We start from the raw sequence: 20441 nt of genomic DNA on the forward strand, positions 1-20441 counted from the left end.
AAAAGCTAAATGTTGATACGAAAATCTGCCATTGAAATTGCAAAGTGATTTGTAGAATAAGTTTCTACATTGTGTAAATCATTATCTATTGAGATGCATTACATTGGAAATTCTACACTGTCTCTTTAAGAGCGTCAAGTTGAGTGACATGCAAGGGCTCAGTCATTCATTCATTGCTATGATCATTGATCTTCTAAAGAAGCTATCCTTTTTCCTTTCTGTTCCCCCAGATGTGTAGATATACTGGTAAAGTAACCAGGATGTTAGTTAGCTAGCTAATGAGGTAAGAAGACTGATGCCAGTGAATGGTTTTGGAACTGACCTCCGACATGGTTTTTGAACAGGGCCTACAAACAAACTATTTGGTCCACTGGCAGGTAGATAAAAAAAATCTACCAGCCACTCAGAATTTTACCAGCTAAAATACATTTATTCGCCATAACACCAAAATCCACACAAATCTATCCGGGTCTTGGATATCCCCATTGTTTTCTGGTTATCACTCTCAAAATCACACTTTTTTTTTAAAATAGAAAAACAACAGAATTGGATGTTCAAAGTCCACAACAATGTTTAAACCACATTAGGAGACCACTTTTGAGGTCTGGGGAGGAAAAATATATAAATATTTAGGAGGGTATAGTTGCCCTTTAATGTCGATTGCCCACATCAAGAGCCTGGAGTTTGGCTGGCAGTGTTTCTGTACTGCATGTACAATAGCAGAGTTAGCAAAACAAAAGACCACCCGATTGAAACAAATCATCACGATATCATATCATTCTGCCAGGTAAGCCAACTTTGCAGTTAACTTTCCAAATTAGAAGTTTTCTGGGAAGGCCTTTAGAAATGACTGGCTACACTAAGTGGTAGACAGAGGGATTCCCATGCCGTCACGTCTTCATAAAGTTACAAGAAATACAAACATCACCGATGCCTTCTTTAATATTCTTTACATGTACGATTTTTTTCTCCAGGGCACTCAGAAACAACGGCCCAGTGAAAACTATTACTATCTGGGAGATCTCTCTTCCTGGTCGACACTGGTGCTCCTAAAATAAAATGTCAGGTCGCACAGAAAAATATCTGGAAGCACATGTGACCAAAATGGATGCCCTTGTGTGGGACAGATCTGAGTAAGTAACGTTTTGTTTTTGTTGATGTGATGTATAGAGTCAGCTCTGGATGACCTGGACCTGAATGTCTTTGGGATGTCTGCCCTGGAGAGAAGCCTGGACGGCAGCTCAGCTCTGCCCCGAGCCATGCTAGGTGGGTATGGAGCCCAGATACACACACCTACCTGAGGTGATTGTAATGTTTGATTGATTAAATTATTGATTGATTTTGCAGGAGGGAACCAGCTCCAGAGTTCGGCTCCTGTCAACATCCCAGGATCCCTCTGCAGCTCCGCCCCTTTCAGCTCACCTTCGCCCTCGCCACCAATCAGAGCCCACCAGTCACCATTCTTCTCCGCTCATCTGTCGCAGCCCGGCCAATCAGAAAGCAGCTTCTTGGGGCCATCTCATAGCTCTCTAGGTTTGAGAACATATTTTTAGATCATGTATTTGTCTGTTAGATTAGAGGAGATTTAAAAATGTGCCCCAACATTTCCCCGTACTTTCTAGAGACACCTCAACTTAATAAATATTTCTCATGTGTCTTCTGTATTGCAGGTCTGAATGGTATGAGCAGTAGTATCTGGGAGCACCCGTCAGGCCAGGGTTCTCCCGGTACACCGCCGGCCCTGCTACCCTCCATGGGCCAGAGCATGGAGACAGCCCGGGTCCGACAGGAACTAGACGATGCTAACAGACTACTGAAACACTGGGACCACACCTGGAGACATACAACACAGGTACGAGGTGTGTGTGTGTGTGTGTGTGTGTGTGTGTGTGTGTGTGTGTGTGTGTGTGTGTGTGTGTGTGTGTGTGTGTGTGTGTGTGTGTGTGTGTGTGTGTGTGTGTGTGTGTGTGTGTGTGTGTGTGTGTGTGTGTGTGTGTGTGTGTGTTATTGTACACCAATAAACCATAAAAAGGGTCAGTCTTAAGAAATGTCCCTCTTCCTTCCCCTTTAATCGCTCTGTCGCTCTCTCCTTCTTTTCTCATGTTTCTCCCATCACCCTCTCTCTCTACATCACTCTCTCACTCCAGGCGTGGGCGTCGTTGAAGTCGGATGCGGAGGAGTCTCGTGGCTCGGCCGGTCGGTTAGCTTTACAAGCGGAGCATGCCAGGCAGGATGAGGAGGAGGCGCAGAGACAGACCTCCTTCCTCCAGGAGGCGCTGGACGGCATGAGGACAGGTGACAACCCCCACCTGGCCCTGCACCAGCTACAGCTGGTCCACAGACTGCCTGTAGAGTGTGTGGTCAGTCTGCAGGCCCAGCTCTGTACATGTCTACACACCGTGGAGCAGGTAGGGGATACGCTCACATACACCCAGAGCCATGCTTGTTGATGTGAAACATTCCCCAAGTAACTAGCAGGCTTTTCTCTTTCTTTCTTTCTCTCTGTCTTTTTGTCTCTCTCTCTTTTTCTTCTCTCTTTCTCCCCCCCCCCCCTCTCCTTTTCTCCTCTCTTTTTTTCTCCTCTCTCTCACCCCACCATCCAGGTGGTGTATAGAAAGCAGAGGCAGTGTTGTGTGATGTGTGGAGGGCAGGGCTCAGTCTCTCAGCCCTGTAGACACGGTCTGCAGTGTGACAGCTGCTCTGCAGAGTGCCCCCTTTGCCCAGAACAGACCCTGGATCAGTTATCCTGACCTAACTCCTCAACTAGCTACAGCTCAGCGGATCCCCCAACACTGATCTCAGACCAGCCCTAGTCACTTACTCAAAACAGCCCAGTTGACCCTAAAACTAAGTGACTGACTTTAGACCAGATCCAAACCAGTTGTTCTAACGCTATGGAGTATAGGTAGATACTCTGTTGTTTCTTACCTCTGATCCTAGATCAGATATCCTCACCCAGAGACCAGCCTGCTGTCCCTATAGGCAAATGATTCAAGATCAGAAATGTTTTACTCGAACACTGCCTGTGCATAAGAAATGATTCGGGATCAGCTCTCCTCACTACAGACCTGACTTTCACCATTACGAACTAAACCACACAACTGACTCAGAGTCAGTTTAGGGCACGCTTGACCTCTGTTCCATGATGTTACGGCCTAATGCCTCGATCACACCGACAGCGTCATTACGCTTTGGCACTCCAGAAGTACATTTATTGTAACGCTGCGTTTGCCTTGCAGAATTGCGTTGCAGTGCGTTCGGTGTGGAGCGTACACTTAATTTATCCATTGTATGAGTCAAACTGTATGCATAGATAGATGGCTTGACAGAAATGGTAGCAGAAGGTGAATGTTGAACTTTTGTTGTGCACATATCCAGATGATGCTGCGTACTATTTCCCACAAGTACGCTGTCAGTGTGATCGAGGTGTTAGGGACCACCGTTGAAGACTGCTGGGAGTACAACTCCTTCGTTTTTACAGTTAAAATAAAAACATTTTCTATTTTTCATAGAATTTTCATGCTTTTTCTAGAGAAGTGAAGGCAGTGGTTATCGTTTTGCTAACGAGACTTCTAGTCAGAGGAGGAATAGGCAAGCATCTCAATAGTTTAAACAGGCTTATTCTCCCTTCGCACTGATCTGAAACTACAGGAAGGGAATACGGTGGAAGTCTATACAGAAATGACAGCCCTGTTTAGACTATTTGGATGCAGCAGTCTGTGTGTGTTACGAATAGTTTCTGTATGTGACTGACTCTCAGGTTTGCTGTCTGTAATATTATTCTTTAACTGGAAAGATGGGGGCATGTTAACAACACAATCTTGAAAAATATACGAGTCAATTGTGTAGTCTTTGAAATGATGTATATTAGTTCATTTAATAACATTCATTTAAGGCGCTTCATGTAAACTCAAATGCCATTTAGTTTCTGTCAAACAACCAGCCTTTAAAAAATATATATAAATCAAGGTATCATTTTGGGGGGGAGGGCATAATTTACATTTGTAAGCATTTTAATATTTCACAGTATTTCAAATGGGTGTCAAATATACATTGTTTTTGTATGTCATAATTGCCCCATGCACTGACCACACCAGCTATCAGGTACCACCTCTGCTTTGGACACAGCAGGGGTGTGTGTGCTTGTGTTGCTATCCGGTGAAAAGACATGATCACTGTGAAGAACACCGGCACTATACACAGACACACACCTGGCACACAGTCCATCCCTTTACTGCATCCACCAACAGTGTTTAATTGAGTCTGTTTTGGTATAGAACAATAAAATACACGTCTATTTTTGTTATTATTCTCATTGTTTCTCCTCCTGTGACTGTTTCTCTCTCTGTCTGCGTTTCTTCACAAACGCCTGGGCCTCCCTCTCTCCTCTCCTCGACTCCAACAGCTTCAGAATACTGTCATCTGGACAAAACGAGCACGCTTCAGTATCATGCACAAGTACGTGTTCATTTTCACACAACTTAATTCCAGATCATACCGTTTGGTTTGGGGTGCATGAGCGGCAGGCGTATCTGGGCCGGGGAAGGGTCTGGCTGGTACCCTGGCCCCCCTCCGACCCCCGGCACTGCCTTCAGAGCCAGGAAGGCCTCCCCCTCGAAGTCGTCTGTTCTCAGGGTGTCATAGTCCAACACTGTCACCACCAGACACGCCCCCACAGCCTGGCACTGCTCCACTGACACCATACTGACGGAGGGAGGCAGGGGGTACATGGAGAAGAGGGGGATGTGGGAGAGATTGATTACCTGTATAGTTCCTGAGGGTAGGAAATAGTAGGAGACAAGGCTGAAGCGGAAAAGGTGGTTGTAACTCTTAACATGTTTTCAACAAAGATCTGAGAGACTTGGATTATCCGTCTGCCACCAATGTAGCAACGGAGGGGGCAGCAGTTGGAGCTAGGGCTTACAACTCGAAGGCCTCGTCGAAAAGGGGGTTGAGGTCACAGTTCTTGATCTGGGTGGTGCGAGGCTCCACCTCAGGGAACACATGACGAGGCTCCAGACACAACTGGACAAACGGATCACTGGAACCTGGAGAGGAGGGAGAGAGACACCAGAGATATCTGATCTTTAAGAAGACCTGTCTTGTACTTTCCCTTGATCTATATCGATGTAAAAGAGACGAGGAGAGGAAACCACTGACCGTTGGAGTCCATGGGTAGGAGATTAGCTGCATTCAACACTTCCACTCTAAGTCTATGATCAGACCTCCTGTAGGATGCTATGAGTGTGACCGCGCCGTACTTTTCTCCACTGTAAACTTTCTGTTACACAAATGCAGATTCAATCCAATGTATTCTGTATAGCTATGGTTTTTCGCTGCTATACATACACTCTTACCTGTTCCCATACTTTCATATCCAGGAATTTCTCTATGAGCTGCTGGCAGTTGAGAGAGTTGTGTGTCAAGTGAGATTTCAGAGTCTGAATGAATTGAGGTGAGCGCAGAAAGAGAGAGGGTTATTGTACAGCGTTCATAACACAAGGTCACCCTCTTCTACATGCCCTTATAGAACCAAGTTCTAACAATATACTGTGCAATGTAACCAACATGAACTCACTTTGTAGTCGTCTGTGTGTAGGGTCTCCAGTGGCAGTCCGTTCCCCTCAGCATAAAAACACTGCTCAAGACACTGCAACACAGTCAGAATTGTCCTGAAGTGTGTACTTAAGAAAAGTATTAACCTGGAGTGTGTACTGCAGTACATTACTAACCTGGAGTGTGTACTGCAGTACATTACTAACCTGGAGTGTGTACTGCAGTACATTACTAACCTGGAGTGTGTACTGCAGTGACCATATCCCCCGTGCATCCCGCAAAGGCGGAGGTGTTGCTAACATTTACGATAGCAAATTTCAATTTACAAAAAAAAAAATGGCGTTTTCGTCTTTTGAGCTTCTAGTCATGAAATCTATGCAGCCTACTCAATCACTTTTTATAGCTACTGTTTACAGGCCTCCTGGGCCATATACAGCGTTCCTCTCTGAGTTTCCTGAATTCCTATCAGACCTTGTAGTCATAGCAGATCATATTCTAATTTTTGGTGATTTTAATATTCACATGGAGAAGTCCACAGACCCACTCCAAAAGTCTTTCGGAGCCATTATCGACTCAGTGGGTTTTGTCCAACATGTCTCTGGACCTACTCACTGCCACAGTCATACTCTGGACCTAGTTTTGTCCCATGGAATAAATGTTGTAGATCTTAATGTTTTTCCACATAATCCTGGACTATCGGACCACCATTTTATTACGTTTGCAATCGCAACAAATAATCTGCTCAGACCCCAACCAAGGAGCATCAAAAGTCGTGCTATAAATTCTCAGACAACACAAAAATTCCTTGATGCCCTTCCAGACTCCTTCTGCCTACCCAAGGACGTCAGAGGACAAAAATCAGTTAACCACCTAACTGAGGAACTCAATTTAACCTTGCGCAATACCCTAGATGCAGTTGCACCCCTAAAAACGAAAAACATTTGTCATAAGAAACTAGCTCCCTGGTATACAGAAAATACCCGAGCTTTGAAGCAAGCTTCCAGGAAATTGGAACGGAAATGGCGCCACACCAAACTGGAAGTCTTCCGACTAGCTTGGAAAGACAGTACCGTGCAGTACCGAAGAGCCCTCACTGCTGCTCGCTCATCCTACTTTTCCAACTTAATCGAGGAAAATAAGAACAATCCAAAATTTCTTTTTGATACTGTTGCGAAACTAACTAAAAAGCAGCATTCCCCAAGAGAGGATGGCTTTCACTTCAGCAGTAATAAATTCATGAACTTCTTTGAGGAAAAGATCATGACCATTAGAAAGCAAATTACGGACTCCTCTTTGAATCTGCGTATTCCTCCAGGGCTTAGCTGTCCTGGATCTGCACAGCTCTGCGAGGGCCTGGGATCGGGAGAGACACTTAAGTGTTTTAGTACTATATCTCTTGACACAATGATGAAAATAATCATGGCCTCTAAACCTTCAAGCTGCATACTGGATCCTATTCCTACTAAACTGCTGAAGGAGCTGCTTCCTGTGCTTGGCCCTCCTATGTTGAACATAATAAACAGCTCTCTATCCACCGGATGTGTACCAAACTCACTAAAAGTGGCAGTGATAAAGCCTCTCTTGAAAAAGCCAAACCTTGACCCGGAAAATATAAAAAACTATCGGCCTATATCGAATCTTCCATTCCTCTCAAAGATTTTAGAAAAAGCTGTTGCGCAGCAACTCACTGCCTTTCTGAAGACAAATAATGTATACGAAATGCTTCAGTCTGGTTTTAGACCCCATCATAGCACTGAGACTGCACTTGTGAAGGTGGTAAATGACCTTTTAATGGCGTCAGACCGAGGCTCTGCATCTGTCCTCGTGCTACTAGACCTTAGTGCTGCCTTTGACACCATCGATCACCACATTCTTTTGGAGAGACTGGAAACCCAAATTGGTCTACACGGACAAGTTCTGGCCTGGTTTAGATCTTACCTGTCGGAAAGATATCAGTTTGTCTCTGTGAATGGTCTGTCCTCTGACAAATCAACTGTACATTTCGGTGTTCCTCAAGGTTCTGTTTTAGGACCACTATTGTTTTCACTATATATTTTACCTCTTGGGGATGTTATTCGAAAACATAATGTTAACTTTCACTGCTATGCGGATGACACAGCTGTACATTTCAATGAAACATGGTGAAGCCCCAAAATTGCCCTCGCTAGAAGCCTGTGTTTCAGACATAAGGAAGTGGATGGCTGAAAACTTTCTACTTTTAAACTCGGACAAAACAGAGATGCTTGTTCTAGGTCCCAAGAAACAAAGAGATCTTCTGTTAAATCTGACAATTCATCTTGATGGTTGTAAAGTCGTCTCAAATAAAACTGTGAAGGACCTCGGCGTTACTCTTGACCCTGATCTCTCTTTTGACGAACATATCAAGACTGTTTCAAGGACAGCTTTTTTCCATCTATGTAACATTGCAAAAATCAGAAATTTTCTGTCCAAAAATGATGCAGAAAAATTAATCCATGCATTTGTTACTTCTAGGTTAGACTACTGCAATGCTCTACTTTCCGGCTACCCGGATAAAGCACTAAATAAACTTCAGTTAGTGCTAAATACGGCTGCTAGAATCCTGACTAGAACCAAGAAATTTGATCATATTACTCCAGTGCTAGCTTCCCTACACTGGCTTCCTGTTAAGGCAAGGGCTGATTTCAAGGTTTTACTGTTAACCTATAAAGCGTTACATGGGCTTGCTCCTACCTATCTTTCCGAGTTGGTCCTGCCGTACATACCAATACGTACGCTACGGTCACAAGACGCAGGCCTCCTAATTGTCCCTAGAATTTCTAAGCAAACAGCGGGAGGCAGGGCTTTCTCCTATAGATCTCCATTTTTATGGAACAGTCTGCCTACCCATGTGAGAGACGCAGACTCGGTCTCAACCTTTAAGTCTTTACTGAAGACTTATCTCTTCAGTAGGTCATATGATTGAGTGTAGCCTGGCCCAGGAGTGTGAAGGTGAACGGAAAGGCTCTGGAGCAACGAACCGCCCTTGCTGTCTCTGCCAGGCCGGTTCCCCTCTCTCCACTGGGATTCTCTGCCTCTAACCCTGTTACAGGGGCTGAGTCACTGGCTTGCTGGTGCTCTTTCATGCCGTCCCTAGGAGGGGTGCGTCACTTGAGTGGGTTGAGTTACTGACGTGATCTTCCTGTCTGGGTTGGCGCCCCCCCTTGGTTTGTGCTGTGGTGGAGACCTTTGTGGGCTATACTCGGCCTTGTCTCAGGATTGTAAGTTGGTGGTTGAGGATTTCCCTCTAGTGGTGCGGGGGCTGTGCTTTGGCAAAGTGGGTGGGGTTATATCCTTCCTATTTGGCCCTGTCCGGGGGTTTCTTCGGATGGGGCCACAGTGTCTCCTGACCGCTCCTGTCTCAGCCTCCAGTATTTATGCTGCAGTAGTTTGTGTCGGGGGGCTAGGGTCAGTTGGTTACCTGGAGTACTTCTCCTGTCTTATCCAGTGTCCTGTGTGAATTTAAGTATGCTCTCTCTAATTCTCTCGTTCTCTCTTCCTCTCTGAGAACCTGAGCCCTAGGACCATACGTCAGGACTACCGGGCATGATGACACCTTGCTGTCCCCAGTCCGCCTGGCCTTGCTGCTATTCCAGTTTCAACTGTTCTGCCTGTGGTTACGGAACCCCTACCTGTCCCAGACCTGCTGTTTTCAACTCTTAATGATCGGCTATGAAAAGCCAACTGAGATTTATTCCTGATTATTATTTGACCATGCTTGTCATTTATGAACATTTTGAAAATCTTGGCTCTCTCTAATTTTCTCCTTCTCTCTTTCTTTCTCTCGGAGGACCTGAGCCCTAGGACCATACGTCGGGACTACCGGCCGTGGTGACTCCTTGCTGTCCCCAGTCCGCCTGGCCTTGCTGCTATTCCAGTTTCAACTGTTCTGCCTGCGGTTATGGAACCCCTACCTGTCCCAGACCTGCTGTTTTCAACTCTTAATGATCGGCTATGAAAAGCCAACTGAGATTTATTCCTGATTATTATTTGACCATGCTTGTCATTTATGGAAATTTTGAAAATCTTGGCATAGTTCTGTTATAATCTCCACCCGGCACAGCCAGAAGAGGACTGGCCACCCCTCATAGCCTGGTTCCTCTCTAGGTTTCTTCCTAGGTTTTGGCCTTTCTAGGGAGTTTTTCCTAGCCACCGTGCTTCTACACCTGCATTACTAGCTGTTTGGGGTTTTAGGCTGGGTGTCTGTACAGCACTTCGAGATATTAGCTGATGTACGAAGGGCTATATAAAATAAAATTGATTGATTGATTGATTGATTACTAACCTGGAGTGTGTACTGCAGTACATTACTAACCTGGAGTGTGTACTGCAGTACATTACTAACCTGGAGTGTGTACTGCAGTACATTACTAACCTGGAGTGTGTACTGCAGTACATTACTAACCTGGAGTGTGTACTGCAGTACATTACTAACCTGGAGTGTGTACTGCAGTACATTACTAACCTGGAGTGTGTACTGCAGTACATTACTAACCTGGAGTGTGTACTGCAGTACATTACTAACCTGGAGTGTGTACTGCAGTACATTACTAACCTGGAGTATGTGCTGCAGTACATTACTAACCTGGAGTGTGTACTGCAGTACATTACTAACCTGGAGTGTGTACTGCAGTACATTACTAACCTGGAGTGTGTACTGCAGTACATTACTAACCTGGAGTGTGTACTGCAGTACTATACTAACCTGGAGTGTGTACTGCAGTACATTACTAACCTGGAGTGTGTACTGCAGTACATTACTAACCTGGAGTGTGTACTGCAGTACATTACTAACCTGGAGTGTGTACTGCAGTACTATACTAACCTGGAGTGTGTACTGCAGTACATTACTAACCTGGAGTGTGTACTGCAGTACATTACTAACCTGGAGTGTGTACTACAGTACATTACTAACCTGGAGTGTGTACTGCAGTACTATACTAACCTGGAGTGTGTACTGCAGTACATTACTAACCTGGAGTGTGTACTGCAGTACATTACTAACCTGGAGTGTGTACTGCAGTCGTTGACAGAACACCATGAGTCCTCCCTCTTGTTTCTGCTGTGTAGCCACCTGGTATAAGGTTCTTATGGAGTTAGTCCACAACGGAGTCAAAAGACTAGGGAAGGAAGGAAGAGGGAGATGAAGAAAATATTTCAAAGGCTTGGAAATCACTGCTCTAAGATATTCATAGAGGTATGCTGGAAACCACTGCTCTAAGATATTCATAGAGGTATGCTGGAAACCACTGCTCTAAGATATTCATAGAGGTATGCTGGAAACCACTGCTCTAAGATATTCATAGAGGTATGCTGGAAACCACTGCTCTAAGATATTCATAGAGGTATGCTGGAAACCACTGCTCTAAGATATTCATAGAGGTATGCTGCAAATCACTGCTCTAAGATATTCATAGAGGTATGCTGGAAATCACTGCTCTAAGATATTCATAGAGGTATGCTGGAAATCACTGCTCTAAGATATTCATAGAGGTATGCTGGAAATCACTGCTCTAAGATATTCATAGAGGTATGCTGGAAACCACTGCTCTAAGATATTCATAGAGGTATGCTGGAAACCACTGCTCTAAGATATTCATAGAGGTATGCTGGAAATCACTGCTCTAAGATATTCATAGAGGTATGCTGGAAATCACTGCTCTAAGATATTCATAGAGGTATGCTGGAAATCACTGCTCTAAGATATTCATAGAGGTATGCTGGAAACCACTGCTCTAAGATATTCATAGAGGTATGCTGGAAACCACTGCTCTAAGATATTCATAGAGGTATGCTGGAAACCACTGCTCTAAGATATTCATAGAGGTATGCTGGAAATCACTGCTCTAAGATATTCATAGAGGTATGCTGGAAACCACTGCTCTAAGATGTTCATAGAGGTATGCTGGAAACCACTGCTCTAAGATATTCATAGAGGTATGCTGGAAACCACTGCTCTAAGATATTCATAGAGGTATGCTGGAAACCACTGCTCTAAGATATTCATAGAGGTATGCTGGAAACCACTGCTCTAAGATATTCATAGAGGTATGCTGGAAACCACTGCTCTAAGATATTCATAGAGGTATGCTGGAAACCACTGCTCTAAGATATTCATAGAGGTATGCTGGAAACCACTGCTCTAAGATATTCATAGAGGTATGCTGGAAACCACTGCTCTAAGATATTCATAGAGGTATGCTGGAAACCACTGCTCTAAGATATTCATAGAGGTATGCTGGAAACCACTGCTCTAAGATATTCATAGAGGTATGCTGGAAACCACTGTTCTAAGATATTCATAGAGGTATGCTGGAAACCACTGCTCTAAGATATTCATAGAGGTATGCTGGAAACCACTGCTCTAAGATATTCATAGAGGTATGCTGGAAACCACTGCTCTAAGATATACATAGAGGTATGCTGGAAACCACTGCTCTAAGAACACAGGGTAATACATCCTCAGTACTGGTTGAACCACAGGTGAGTGTGTGTGTGTTGAGTATTACAGGGGTGTGTGTGTGTGTGTATACACCTGTTAAAGTTCTCCTGCACCAGGTTCTCATTCATGTAGTGCAGCTCTTTCTCCAGATATTTCATCAGAGGAACCACAGCCTGGGATGGTGGACATATAGAGCAGTACAGTAACATGCTTTACATCAGCCATCGTAAACTAGGGCCTGTGTTTCCGACAATCATGTCACATGACCTGGATTTTAAAAGCTTTAAATAAAAGTTTTTAACAAACTCTCCCATTTTATTTTTATGTCAGATGGTCCAGCACCGTCAGACAATAGAGCCACACAGTGGAAGTGTCATAATACCCATTAAACCTAGCGGTCAAACAAGGAAATGGTTCCAATTGTTTTTCCCATAGGGGATTTTAGAAACCCTTAAAATAAGGGCTTTGTTTTGTGAAGGCTTACCCTGGCGTGAAGTTTTGATAACCATGTAAATCTCTAGGACAAGGAGACTTTTATCAATATAGTCGGCTCTATTTATACTTAAATTCTAAAATTATAATTAGCATCAAAGTAGACATCGTTCAAAACTACAAAACCCTGCAAGTTCTACCTGACACCGTTTCTAACAGGTATTGTGTACATTTAAAACTTGCCCAAGACAGTTTACAGATTTGTCAATTTAAACAAATGTAGCCAATTTATTAATTCCTAAATTTAGCTAATATTAGATAGTTAATCCAGAGATTCTTACTTTTGCCTCGATTCGTCACCCTCATCCAGAGCATCATGTCATTTATAGTTCTGTATGATAGCCATATTAGCAGCTAATTAGCATTTCATTTTGGGGGTAAATACAGGTGAATGTATTGACAAATGTCAGCTTGAGATTTACACGGTTATCAAAACATCACACCAGGGTAAGCCTTCACTAAACACAGCCCTTATTTTAAGTGTTTCTAAAATCCTCTATGGAAAAAACGATTGGAACCATTTCCTTGTTTGACCGCTAGGTTTTATGGGTATTATGACTCATACTGTGGTACTCTATTGTGGTAGTCATACTGTGGTACTCTATTGTGGTACTCATACTGTGGTACTCTATTGCTTTCTTTCTAATTTCTGGAGATAAAGGGTCAAGTCTAGGTAATGTGACATGATAGCCCAATACATAGAGCCCAATACGTAGAGTCCTAATCATCATAACACAAAAGGAAATGGATGTCTATAAATCCAGTATCGCTGAATTGGAAATGGATGTCTATAAATCCAGTATCGCTGAATTGGAAATGGATGTCTATAAATCCAGTATCGCTGAATTGGAAATGGATGTCTATAAATCCAGTATCGCTGAATTGGAAATGGATGTCTATAAATCCAGTATCGCTGAATTGGAAATGGATGTCTATAAATCCAGTATCGCTGAATTGGAAATGGATGTCTATAAATCCAGTATCGCTGAATTGGAAATGGATGTCTATAAATCCAGTATCGCTGAATTGGAAATGGATGTCTATAAATCCAGTAGTCAGTCTGTCCACGTGGTAGTAGCCATGTGGTACTGGTCAGTCAGCTGAATTGGAAATGGATGTCTATAAATCCAGTATCGCTGAATTGGAAATGGATGTCTATAAATCCAGTATCGCTGAATTGGAAATGGATGTCTATAAATCCAGTATCGCTGAATTGGAAATGGCTAATGATGACAGTTTCTTACATCTTCAGTGGACTTGGAGGGGAGCCTGTGTCGAGTAGACATGCTGCGGACGTATGTCTCAATGTCTGAATTCAGCTAGAGAGAGACAGAGACAGAGAGAGAGACAGAGAGACTTGAAATTCTATATTGAAGAAGGGGACTATAGGCCAATTTCTCAATATGGTCCGGGTCTCTTTTGACTCCGCTCCATCTAAGCCCTCCCCAGCCCTCTCTCCTCCTACCTTCCGTCCAACGGTCTCTAAGGCGGAGCGTATCTCTCTGCTGAGGACCCCCTGTGCATGCTGCAGCTGTGAGGGGAGCACGTTGTGGAACTGAGGGTCCCCTATCACGTGACGTGTGCGTTCTCGAAGCCCTGCCCAGTTGAGCTGCTGGGGCAGGCGGGTCAGCACCGACCTCAGGTGTTCCAAGTCATTCACTACTACACACAGCTGGAGGAGAGGAGGAGGGAGGGGAGCGGAGGGAGGGAGGGGGGAGGAGGAGAGGAGAGGAGGGGGGAGATTGAGAGACACAGAGAGGTGGCAATTAACACAATTCATTCACTTGAATGTAGTTAAGAGAAAAGGAGATAGAGAGAAGGACAAGAGGGAAGAAAGATTGAGCAGAGGGGAATGAAAGGGGAAGAGATACGAAGGAGGAGTGTTCTTTCCTTCACCTTGTTGACAGCGCTGCTGTGGTCAGTGTTCTCAGACAGCTCTCTGACCCGCTCCTTCAGGATACGACAGTAGTTCACCACGATCTTACACACGTCCTGAACACACACACACACACATTGAAATGAGCTAAATCTTGTATACCAACAATATTAAATGTGTGTATTTTATACCTTTATTTAACTAGGCAAGTCAATTAAGAACAACTTCTTATTTACAATGACGGCCTACCCCAGCCTGGTGGGACACAATGAGTCAATTGTGCACTGCCCTATGGGACTCCAAATCACAGCCGGATGTGACGCAGCCTGGATTTGGACCAGGTGACACCTCTTGCACTGAGATGCAGTGTCTTAGACCACTGCGCCACTCGGGAGCCCCAAGTATGATAGAGCACGTTCTTGTCTGGTTATGATGAGATACTATGCGTATCTGCATGATCATGCATTTTTGTGATGCACTACCTCAGTGAGTTTGACCATTAGCATGAAGGCCTCCTCAGGGTCTGGCCAGGAGAGCTGCTCCCACAGCTGACAGATGGGCTGGACACAGGCCACCAGGTCTACGGCTGATGAGCTGTGTTTGATGGGCGCCATCCCCGACTGAAGCGGTTGCAGCTGGGGGAAGAGAGGGTGGACGGGTTGAGTATCTCACCTAGCTTTAAGGTGTACAGTAAATATTACCTGGTAGGGGGACGGGATGAGTATCTCACCTAGCTTCAAGGTGTACAGTAAATATTACCTGGTAGGGGGACAGGATGAGTATCTCACCTAGCTTTAAGGTGTACAGTAAATATTACCTGGTAGGGGGACGGGATGAGTATCTCACCTAGCTTTAAGGTGTACAGTAAATATTACCTGGTAGGGGGACGGGTTGAGTATCTAGCTTTAAGGTGTACAGTAAATATTACCTGGTAGGGGGACAGGATGAGTATCTCACCTAGCTTTAAGGTGTACAGTAAATGTTACCTGGTAGGGGGACAGGATGAGTATCTCACCTAGCTTCAAGGTGTACAGTAAATATTACCTGGTAGGGGGACGGGTTGAGTATCTAGCTTTAAGGTGTACAGTAAATATTACCTGGTAGGGGGACAGGATGAGTATCTCACCTAGCTTCAAGGTGTACAGTAAATATTACCTGGTAGGAGGACAGGATGAGTATCTCACCTAGCTTTAAGGTGTACAGTAAATATTACCTGGTAGGGGGACGGGATGAGTATCTAGCTTTAAGGTGTACATTAAATATTACCTGGTAGGGGGACGGGATGAGTATCTCACCTAGCTTCAAGGTGTACAGTAAATATTACCTGGTAGGGGGACAGGATGAGTATCTCACCTAGCTTCAAGGTGTACAGTAAATATTACCTGGTAGGGGGACGGGTTGAGTATCTAGCTTTAAGGTGTACATTAAATATTACCTGGTAGGGGGACGGGATGAGTATCTCACCTAGCTTTAAGGTGTACATTAAATATTACCTGGTAGGGTGACGGGATGAGTATCTCACCTAGCTTCAAGGTGTACAGTAAATATTACCTGGTAGGGGGACGGGATGAGTATCTCACCTAGCTTCAAGGTGTACAGTAAATATTACCTGGTATCTATTCTATAAACTGGCTGGTTCGAGCCCTGAATGCTGACTGGCTGACAGCAGTGGTATATCATACCGTATACCACAGGTATGACAAAACATTTATTTTTACTGCTCTAATTACGTTGGTAACCAGTTTATAATAGCAATAAGGCACCTCATGGGTTTGTGATGGCCAATATACCACTCTGCGATGCGTCGTGCCTAAGAACTGCCCTTAGCCGTGGTATATTGGCCATATACCACATCCCCTCGGGCCTTACTGCTTAATTATATTGCTTCACTAGGTGTTATGTTATAACAGTATGTTACCTGGTCCACCTGCACAGCTCTCTCCACCCTGTCCTGAGTGGTGCTGAAGGCCTTGTTCAACCAATAGGGAACCGCCTCACGGAAGCCCTCATGGAAGTTAGTCAGCTCCAACAGTTTAACACTGAAACAAAGCAACAGCCTTAGCTCTACACTGAGTGTACCAAACATTAGGAACACCTTCCGAATATTGAGTTTCACCCCCCCCCCCCCCCCGTCTTCTGCCCTCAGAACAGCCTCAATTCATCGGGGCATGGACTCTACAAGGTGTCAAAAGCATTCCACAGAGATGCTGGCCCATGTTGACTCCAATGCTTCCCACAGTTTTGTCAAGTTGGCTGGATGTCCTTTGGGTGGTGGACCATTCTTGATACACACAGGAAACTGTTGAGCGTGAAAAACCCAGCAGTGTTGCAGTTCTTGACACAAACCGGTGCGCCTGGCACCTGCTACCATACCCTGTTCAAAGGCACTTACATCTTTGGTCTTGGATGTTTAAGTCTTTAGGACAATTGAGACATGGATTGTGTATGTGTGCCATTCATTGGGTGAAAATAATATATATGTGTCGTTGAACTGAAGCTGTTCTAAGGGGAGGGGGGGTGCAACTCAATATTAGGAAGGTGTTCTTAATGTTTTGTACACTCAGTGTATATAGTGTAGTAATGTGAAGTACTGAGTATGTATCAGGGAGTAGTGTGTTAGTAGTATGTAGTACTGCGTATATAGTATAAGGGAGTAATTTGTACTACCGAGCAACGTTCACTCAATTTTTTTGTTGTCACTGAGCAAATGTCAAGTGTTTACTGTGAAAACTGCCAAGTGGGCTACTGTGGCTATTTGATCATAATGTAGGCGGTCTACCATAAAAAACTATGGAGAAAAATGTATCCCATAACATTTTAACATGGAAATAGCTGTTCTATCGTTCAGCCTACAGTAGCAGTGTGGTGGTCAATGTAGGTCTACATTCTATGAGACTTTTGAAGAAAACATGCAGGGCTTGACATGAACCTGTTTATCCACTTATCCCTCAGACAAGGAGCTGACTGAAGAAATCACTTTACAAAATAAAATGAATTATTATTCCCATACCATTATTACAGAGAATGAGACAAATTATGCTACGCTCTGCCTATTGGCTACTTAGCTTATTCAAGACCGTTTTAAAATACAACACTGCCCCTTTAAGACATAAAAAGCTCTTTACCTGACTGGCTTTTCAAATATAGCTAGAAATGCATACATTTTGTGCTCTTGTTGGAAGCAACCACTCTCCCATTGCTGACTACAAATGATCTATAACTGGGCTAATAACTCACTAACTAGGATATGAACAAGGATATGAACAAGGATATGAACAACATGTGCACATGTGGCTACATGCAGCTCTCGCTTTGATCTCAAAACAAGCGCATCAACTCACGACCGCTCATGCTGTAAACACAGTCCAGTTCAAAGTGAATGGCACAGATACGTATTTGGCCATCGCTATTTGCATATAGGCCTCCTTCAGCTCCGATTGGTTATGACCCCCCCGTCTATGTACGGGCCTGAGTTGTGCTTGCCAATGGAATAGTTCGTTTTGCATACTACATCTAGGATAGTGTCTTTTGTTTCGGTATATTACAATTAAAATTCCCACAGTTGAGCAAAATGTTGATAGTGTTAATTGAAGGGGAAAACGGCAGAAAGTTGAGTGCGGACTCGCATGCATACAGCTAACAGGGTTCGTTGCTACTGAGTATGTAGTATAAGGGAGTAACCTCTGACCTTTTCTGTAGTAAGGCCTTGTCTTTGTGGATGGCCTGTAGACTCAGGTAGAGAGGGAACAAGCCATTGGCTAGACTCTGCTCCATCTTACCCTCCATTTGGTTTAGAGTGTCCCTCACCTCCCCCGCCAACTGAGCGAGAGCGAGAGAGACAGAGAGAGACACAGAGAGACACAGAGACAGAGGGAGAGAGAGAGAAGCAGTGAGTTACACAGTGGAGAGAGGGAGTAAGAGAGGTAGGGAGTAATGCAGTTATCTTTCACAGCCACTTACCAGGGAGTCCAGCTTTTGGTAGACTATAGTGAACACATCAGCCTGCACAGCACTACACAGAGAGAGAGAAACCCATTCAAGTCCATTCATGTGATTAACAGTCAGACCTTCTTCGTATTCAAGACAGATAATGTGATCTCCCTCCATACAGTCGTTCTGTGCGGTCGTCTGTCTCCTACCTGATAAACCCTCTAATGTGATCTCCCTCCATACAGTCGTTCTGTGTGGTCGTCTGTCTCCTACCTGACAAACACTCTAATGTGATCTCCCTCCATACAGTCGTTCTGTGCGGCCGTCTGTCTCCTACCTGATAAACCCTCTAATGTGATCTCCCTCCACACAGTCGTTCTGTGCGGTCGTCTGTCTCCTACCTGATAAACCCTCTAATGTGATCTCCCTCCACACAGTCGTTCTGTGCGGTCGTCTGTCTCCTACCTGATAAACCCTCTAATGTGATCTCCCTCCACACAGTCGTTCTGTGCGGTCGTCTGTCTCCTACCTGATAAACCCTCTAATGTGATCTCCCTCCACACAGTCGTTCTGTGCGGTCGTCTGTCTCCTACCTGATAAACCCTCTAATGCGATCTCCCTCCACACAGTCGTTCTGTGCGGTCGTCTGTCTCCTACCTGATAAACCCTCTAATGCGATCTCCCTCCACACAGTCGTTCTGTGCGGTCGTCTGTCTCCTACCTGATAAACCCTCTAATGCGATCTCCCTCCATACAGTCGTTCTGTGCGGTCGTCTGTCTCCTACCTGATAAACCCTCTAATGCGATCTCCCTCCATACAGTCGTTCTGTGCGGTCGTCTGTCTCCTACCTGATAAACCCTCTAATGCGATCTCCCTCCATACAGTCGTTCTGTGCGGTCGTCTGTCTCCTACCTGATAAACCCTCTAATGCGATCTCCCTCCATACAGTCGTTCTGTGCGGTCGTCTGTCTCCTACCTGATAAACCCTCTAATGCGATCTCCCTCCATACAGTCGTTCTGTGCGGTCGTCTGTCTCCTACCTGATAAACTCTCTAATGCGATCTCCCTCCATACAGTCGTTCTGTGCGGTCGTCTGTCTCCTACCTGATAAACCCTCTAATGCGATCTCCCTCCATACAGTCGTTCTGTGCGGTCGTCTGTCTCCTACCTGATAAACCCTCTAATGTGATCTCCCTCCACACAGTCGTTCTGTGCGGTCGTCTGTCTCCTACCTGATAAACCCTCTAATGTGATCTCCCTCCACACAGTCGTTCTGTGCGGTCGTCTGTCTCCTACCTGATAAACCCTCTAATGTGATCTCCCTCCACACAGTCCTTCTGTGCGGTCGTCTGTCTCCTACCTGATAAACCCTCTAATGTGATCTCCCTCCATACAGTCGTTCTGTGCGGTCGTCTGTCTCCTACCTGATAAACCCTCTAATGTGATCTCCCTCCATACAGTCGTTCTGTGCGGTCGTCTGTCTCCTACCTGATAAACCCTCTAATGTGATCTCCCTCCATACAGTCGTTCTGTGCGGTCGTCTGTCTCCTACCTGATAAACCCTCTAATGTGATCTCCCTCCATACAGTAATTCTGTGCGGTCGTCTGTCTCCTACCTGATAAACCCTCTAATGAGATCTCCCTCCATACAGTCGTTCTGTGCGGTCGTCTGTCTCCTACCTGATAAACCCTCTAATGCGATCTCCCTCCATACAGTCGTTCTGTGCGGTCGTCTGTCTCCTACCTGATAAACCCTCTAATGCGATCTCCCTCCATACAGTCGTTCTGTGCGGTCGTCTGTCTCCTACCTGATAAACCCTCTAATGCGATCTCCCTCCATACAGTCGTTCTGTGCGGTCGTCTGTCTCCTACCTGATAAACCCTCTAATGCGATCTCCCTCCATACAGTCGTTCTGTGCGGTCGTCTGTCTCCTACCTGATAAACCCTCTAATGCGATCTCCCTCCATACAGTCGTTCTGTGCGGTCGTCTGTCTCCTACCTGATAAACCCTCTAATGTGATCTCCCTCCATACAGTCGTTCTGTGCGGTCGTCTGTCTCCTACCTGACAAACACTTTATTCCAGCAGTCCTTGTTGTGCTTGATGTCCTCCTGCACTTCACCTAT

The 20441-nt window shown here is 44.9% G+C and overlaps 2 protein-coding genes across 3 annotated transcripts in view; one reads left to right on the forward strand and one right to left on the reverse strand.

Moving 5' to 3' along the window:
- The window catches only part of LOC139570017 (RING finger protein unkempt homolog), a 17649-nt gene extending 13343 nt beyond the window's left edge, over window positions 1–4306 (forward strand). Inside the window, exons 10-14 of the mRNA XM_071391455.1 lie at window positions 1171–1266; window positions 1348–1533; window positions 1671–1852; window positions 2148–2408; window positions 2604–4306. Of these exons, the coding sequence (XP_071247556.1) occupies window positions 1171–1266; window positions 1348–1533; window positions 1671–1852; window positions 2148–2408; window positions 2604–2750 (872 nt within the window). The 3' untranslated portion in view covers window positions 2751–4306. The remainder of the gene's footprint in view (window positions 1–1170; window positions 1267–1347; window positions 1534–1670; window positions 1853–2147; window positions 2409–2603) is intronic.
- LOC139570016 (protein unc-13 homolog D-like) overlaps window positions 4227–20441 on the reverse strand; it is a 25107-nt gene continuing 8892 nt past the window's right edge. Inside the window, exons 19-34 of one of the 2 annotated variants that reach the window (XR_011673995.1) lie at window positions 20380–20441; window positions 18345–18396; window positions 18073–18203; window positions 16303–16423; window positions 14867–15019; window positions 14405–14500; window positions 13974–14180; window positions 13753–13827; window positions 12110–12189; window positions 10580–10694; window positions 5579–5650; window positions 5358–5441; window positions 5161–5281; window positions 4925–5048; window positions 4499–4774; window positions 4227–4422 (exon numbers count right to left, since the gene is read on the reverse strand). The exon at window positions 20380–20441 is cut by the window's right edge and continues 36 nt beyond it. Coding sequence is in view for 1 of the 2 variants with exons in the window: in XM_071391454.1 (XP_071247555.1) it covers window positions 4313–4422; window positions 4499–4704; window positions 4925–5048; window positions 5161–5281; window positions 5358–5441; window positions 5579–5650; window positions 10580–10694; window positions 12110–12189; window positions 13753–13827; window positions 13974–14180; window positions 14405–14500; window positions 14867–15019; window positions 16303–16423; window positions 18073–18203; window positions 18345–18396; window positions 20380–20441 (1809 nt within the window). In the remaining variant the exon portion in view is untranslated. The remainder of the gene's footprint in view (window positions 4423–4498; window positions 4775–4924; window positions 5049–5160; window positions 5282–5357; window positions 5442–5578; window positions 5651–10579; window positions 10695–12109; window positions 12190–13752; window positions 13828–13973; window positions 14181–14404; window positions 14501–14866; window positions 15020–16302; window positions 16424–18072; window positions 18204–18344; window positions 18397–20379) is intronic. The other variant, XM_071391454.1, reaches the window with a different exon arrangement.

The sequence above is a fragment of the Salvelinus alpinus genome, chromosome 3 (assembly GCF_045679555.1).
Source record: "Salvelinus alpinus chromosome 3, SLU_Salpinus.1, whole genome shotgun sequence".
Classification (NCBI taxonomy): Eukaryota; Metazoa; Chordata; class Actinopteri; order Salmoniformes; family Salmonidae; genus Salvelinus; species Salvelinus alpinus.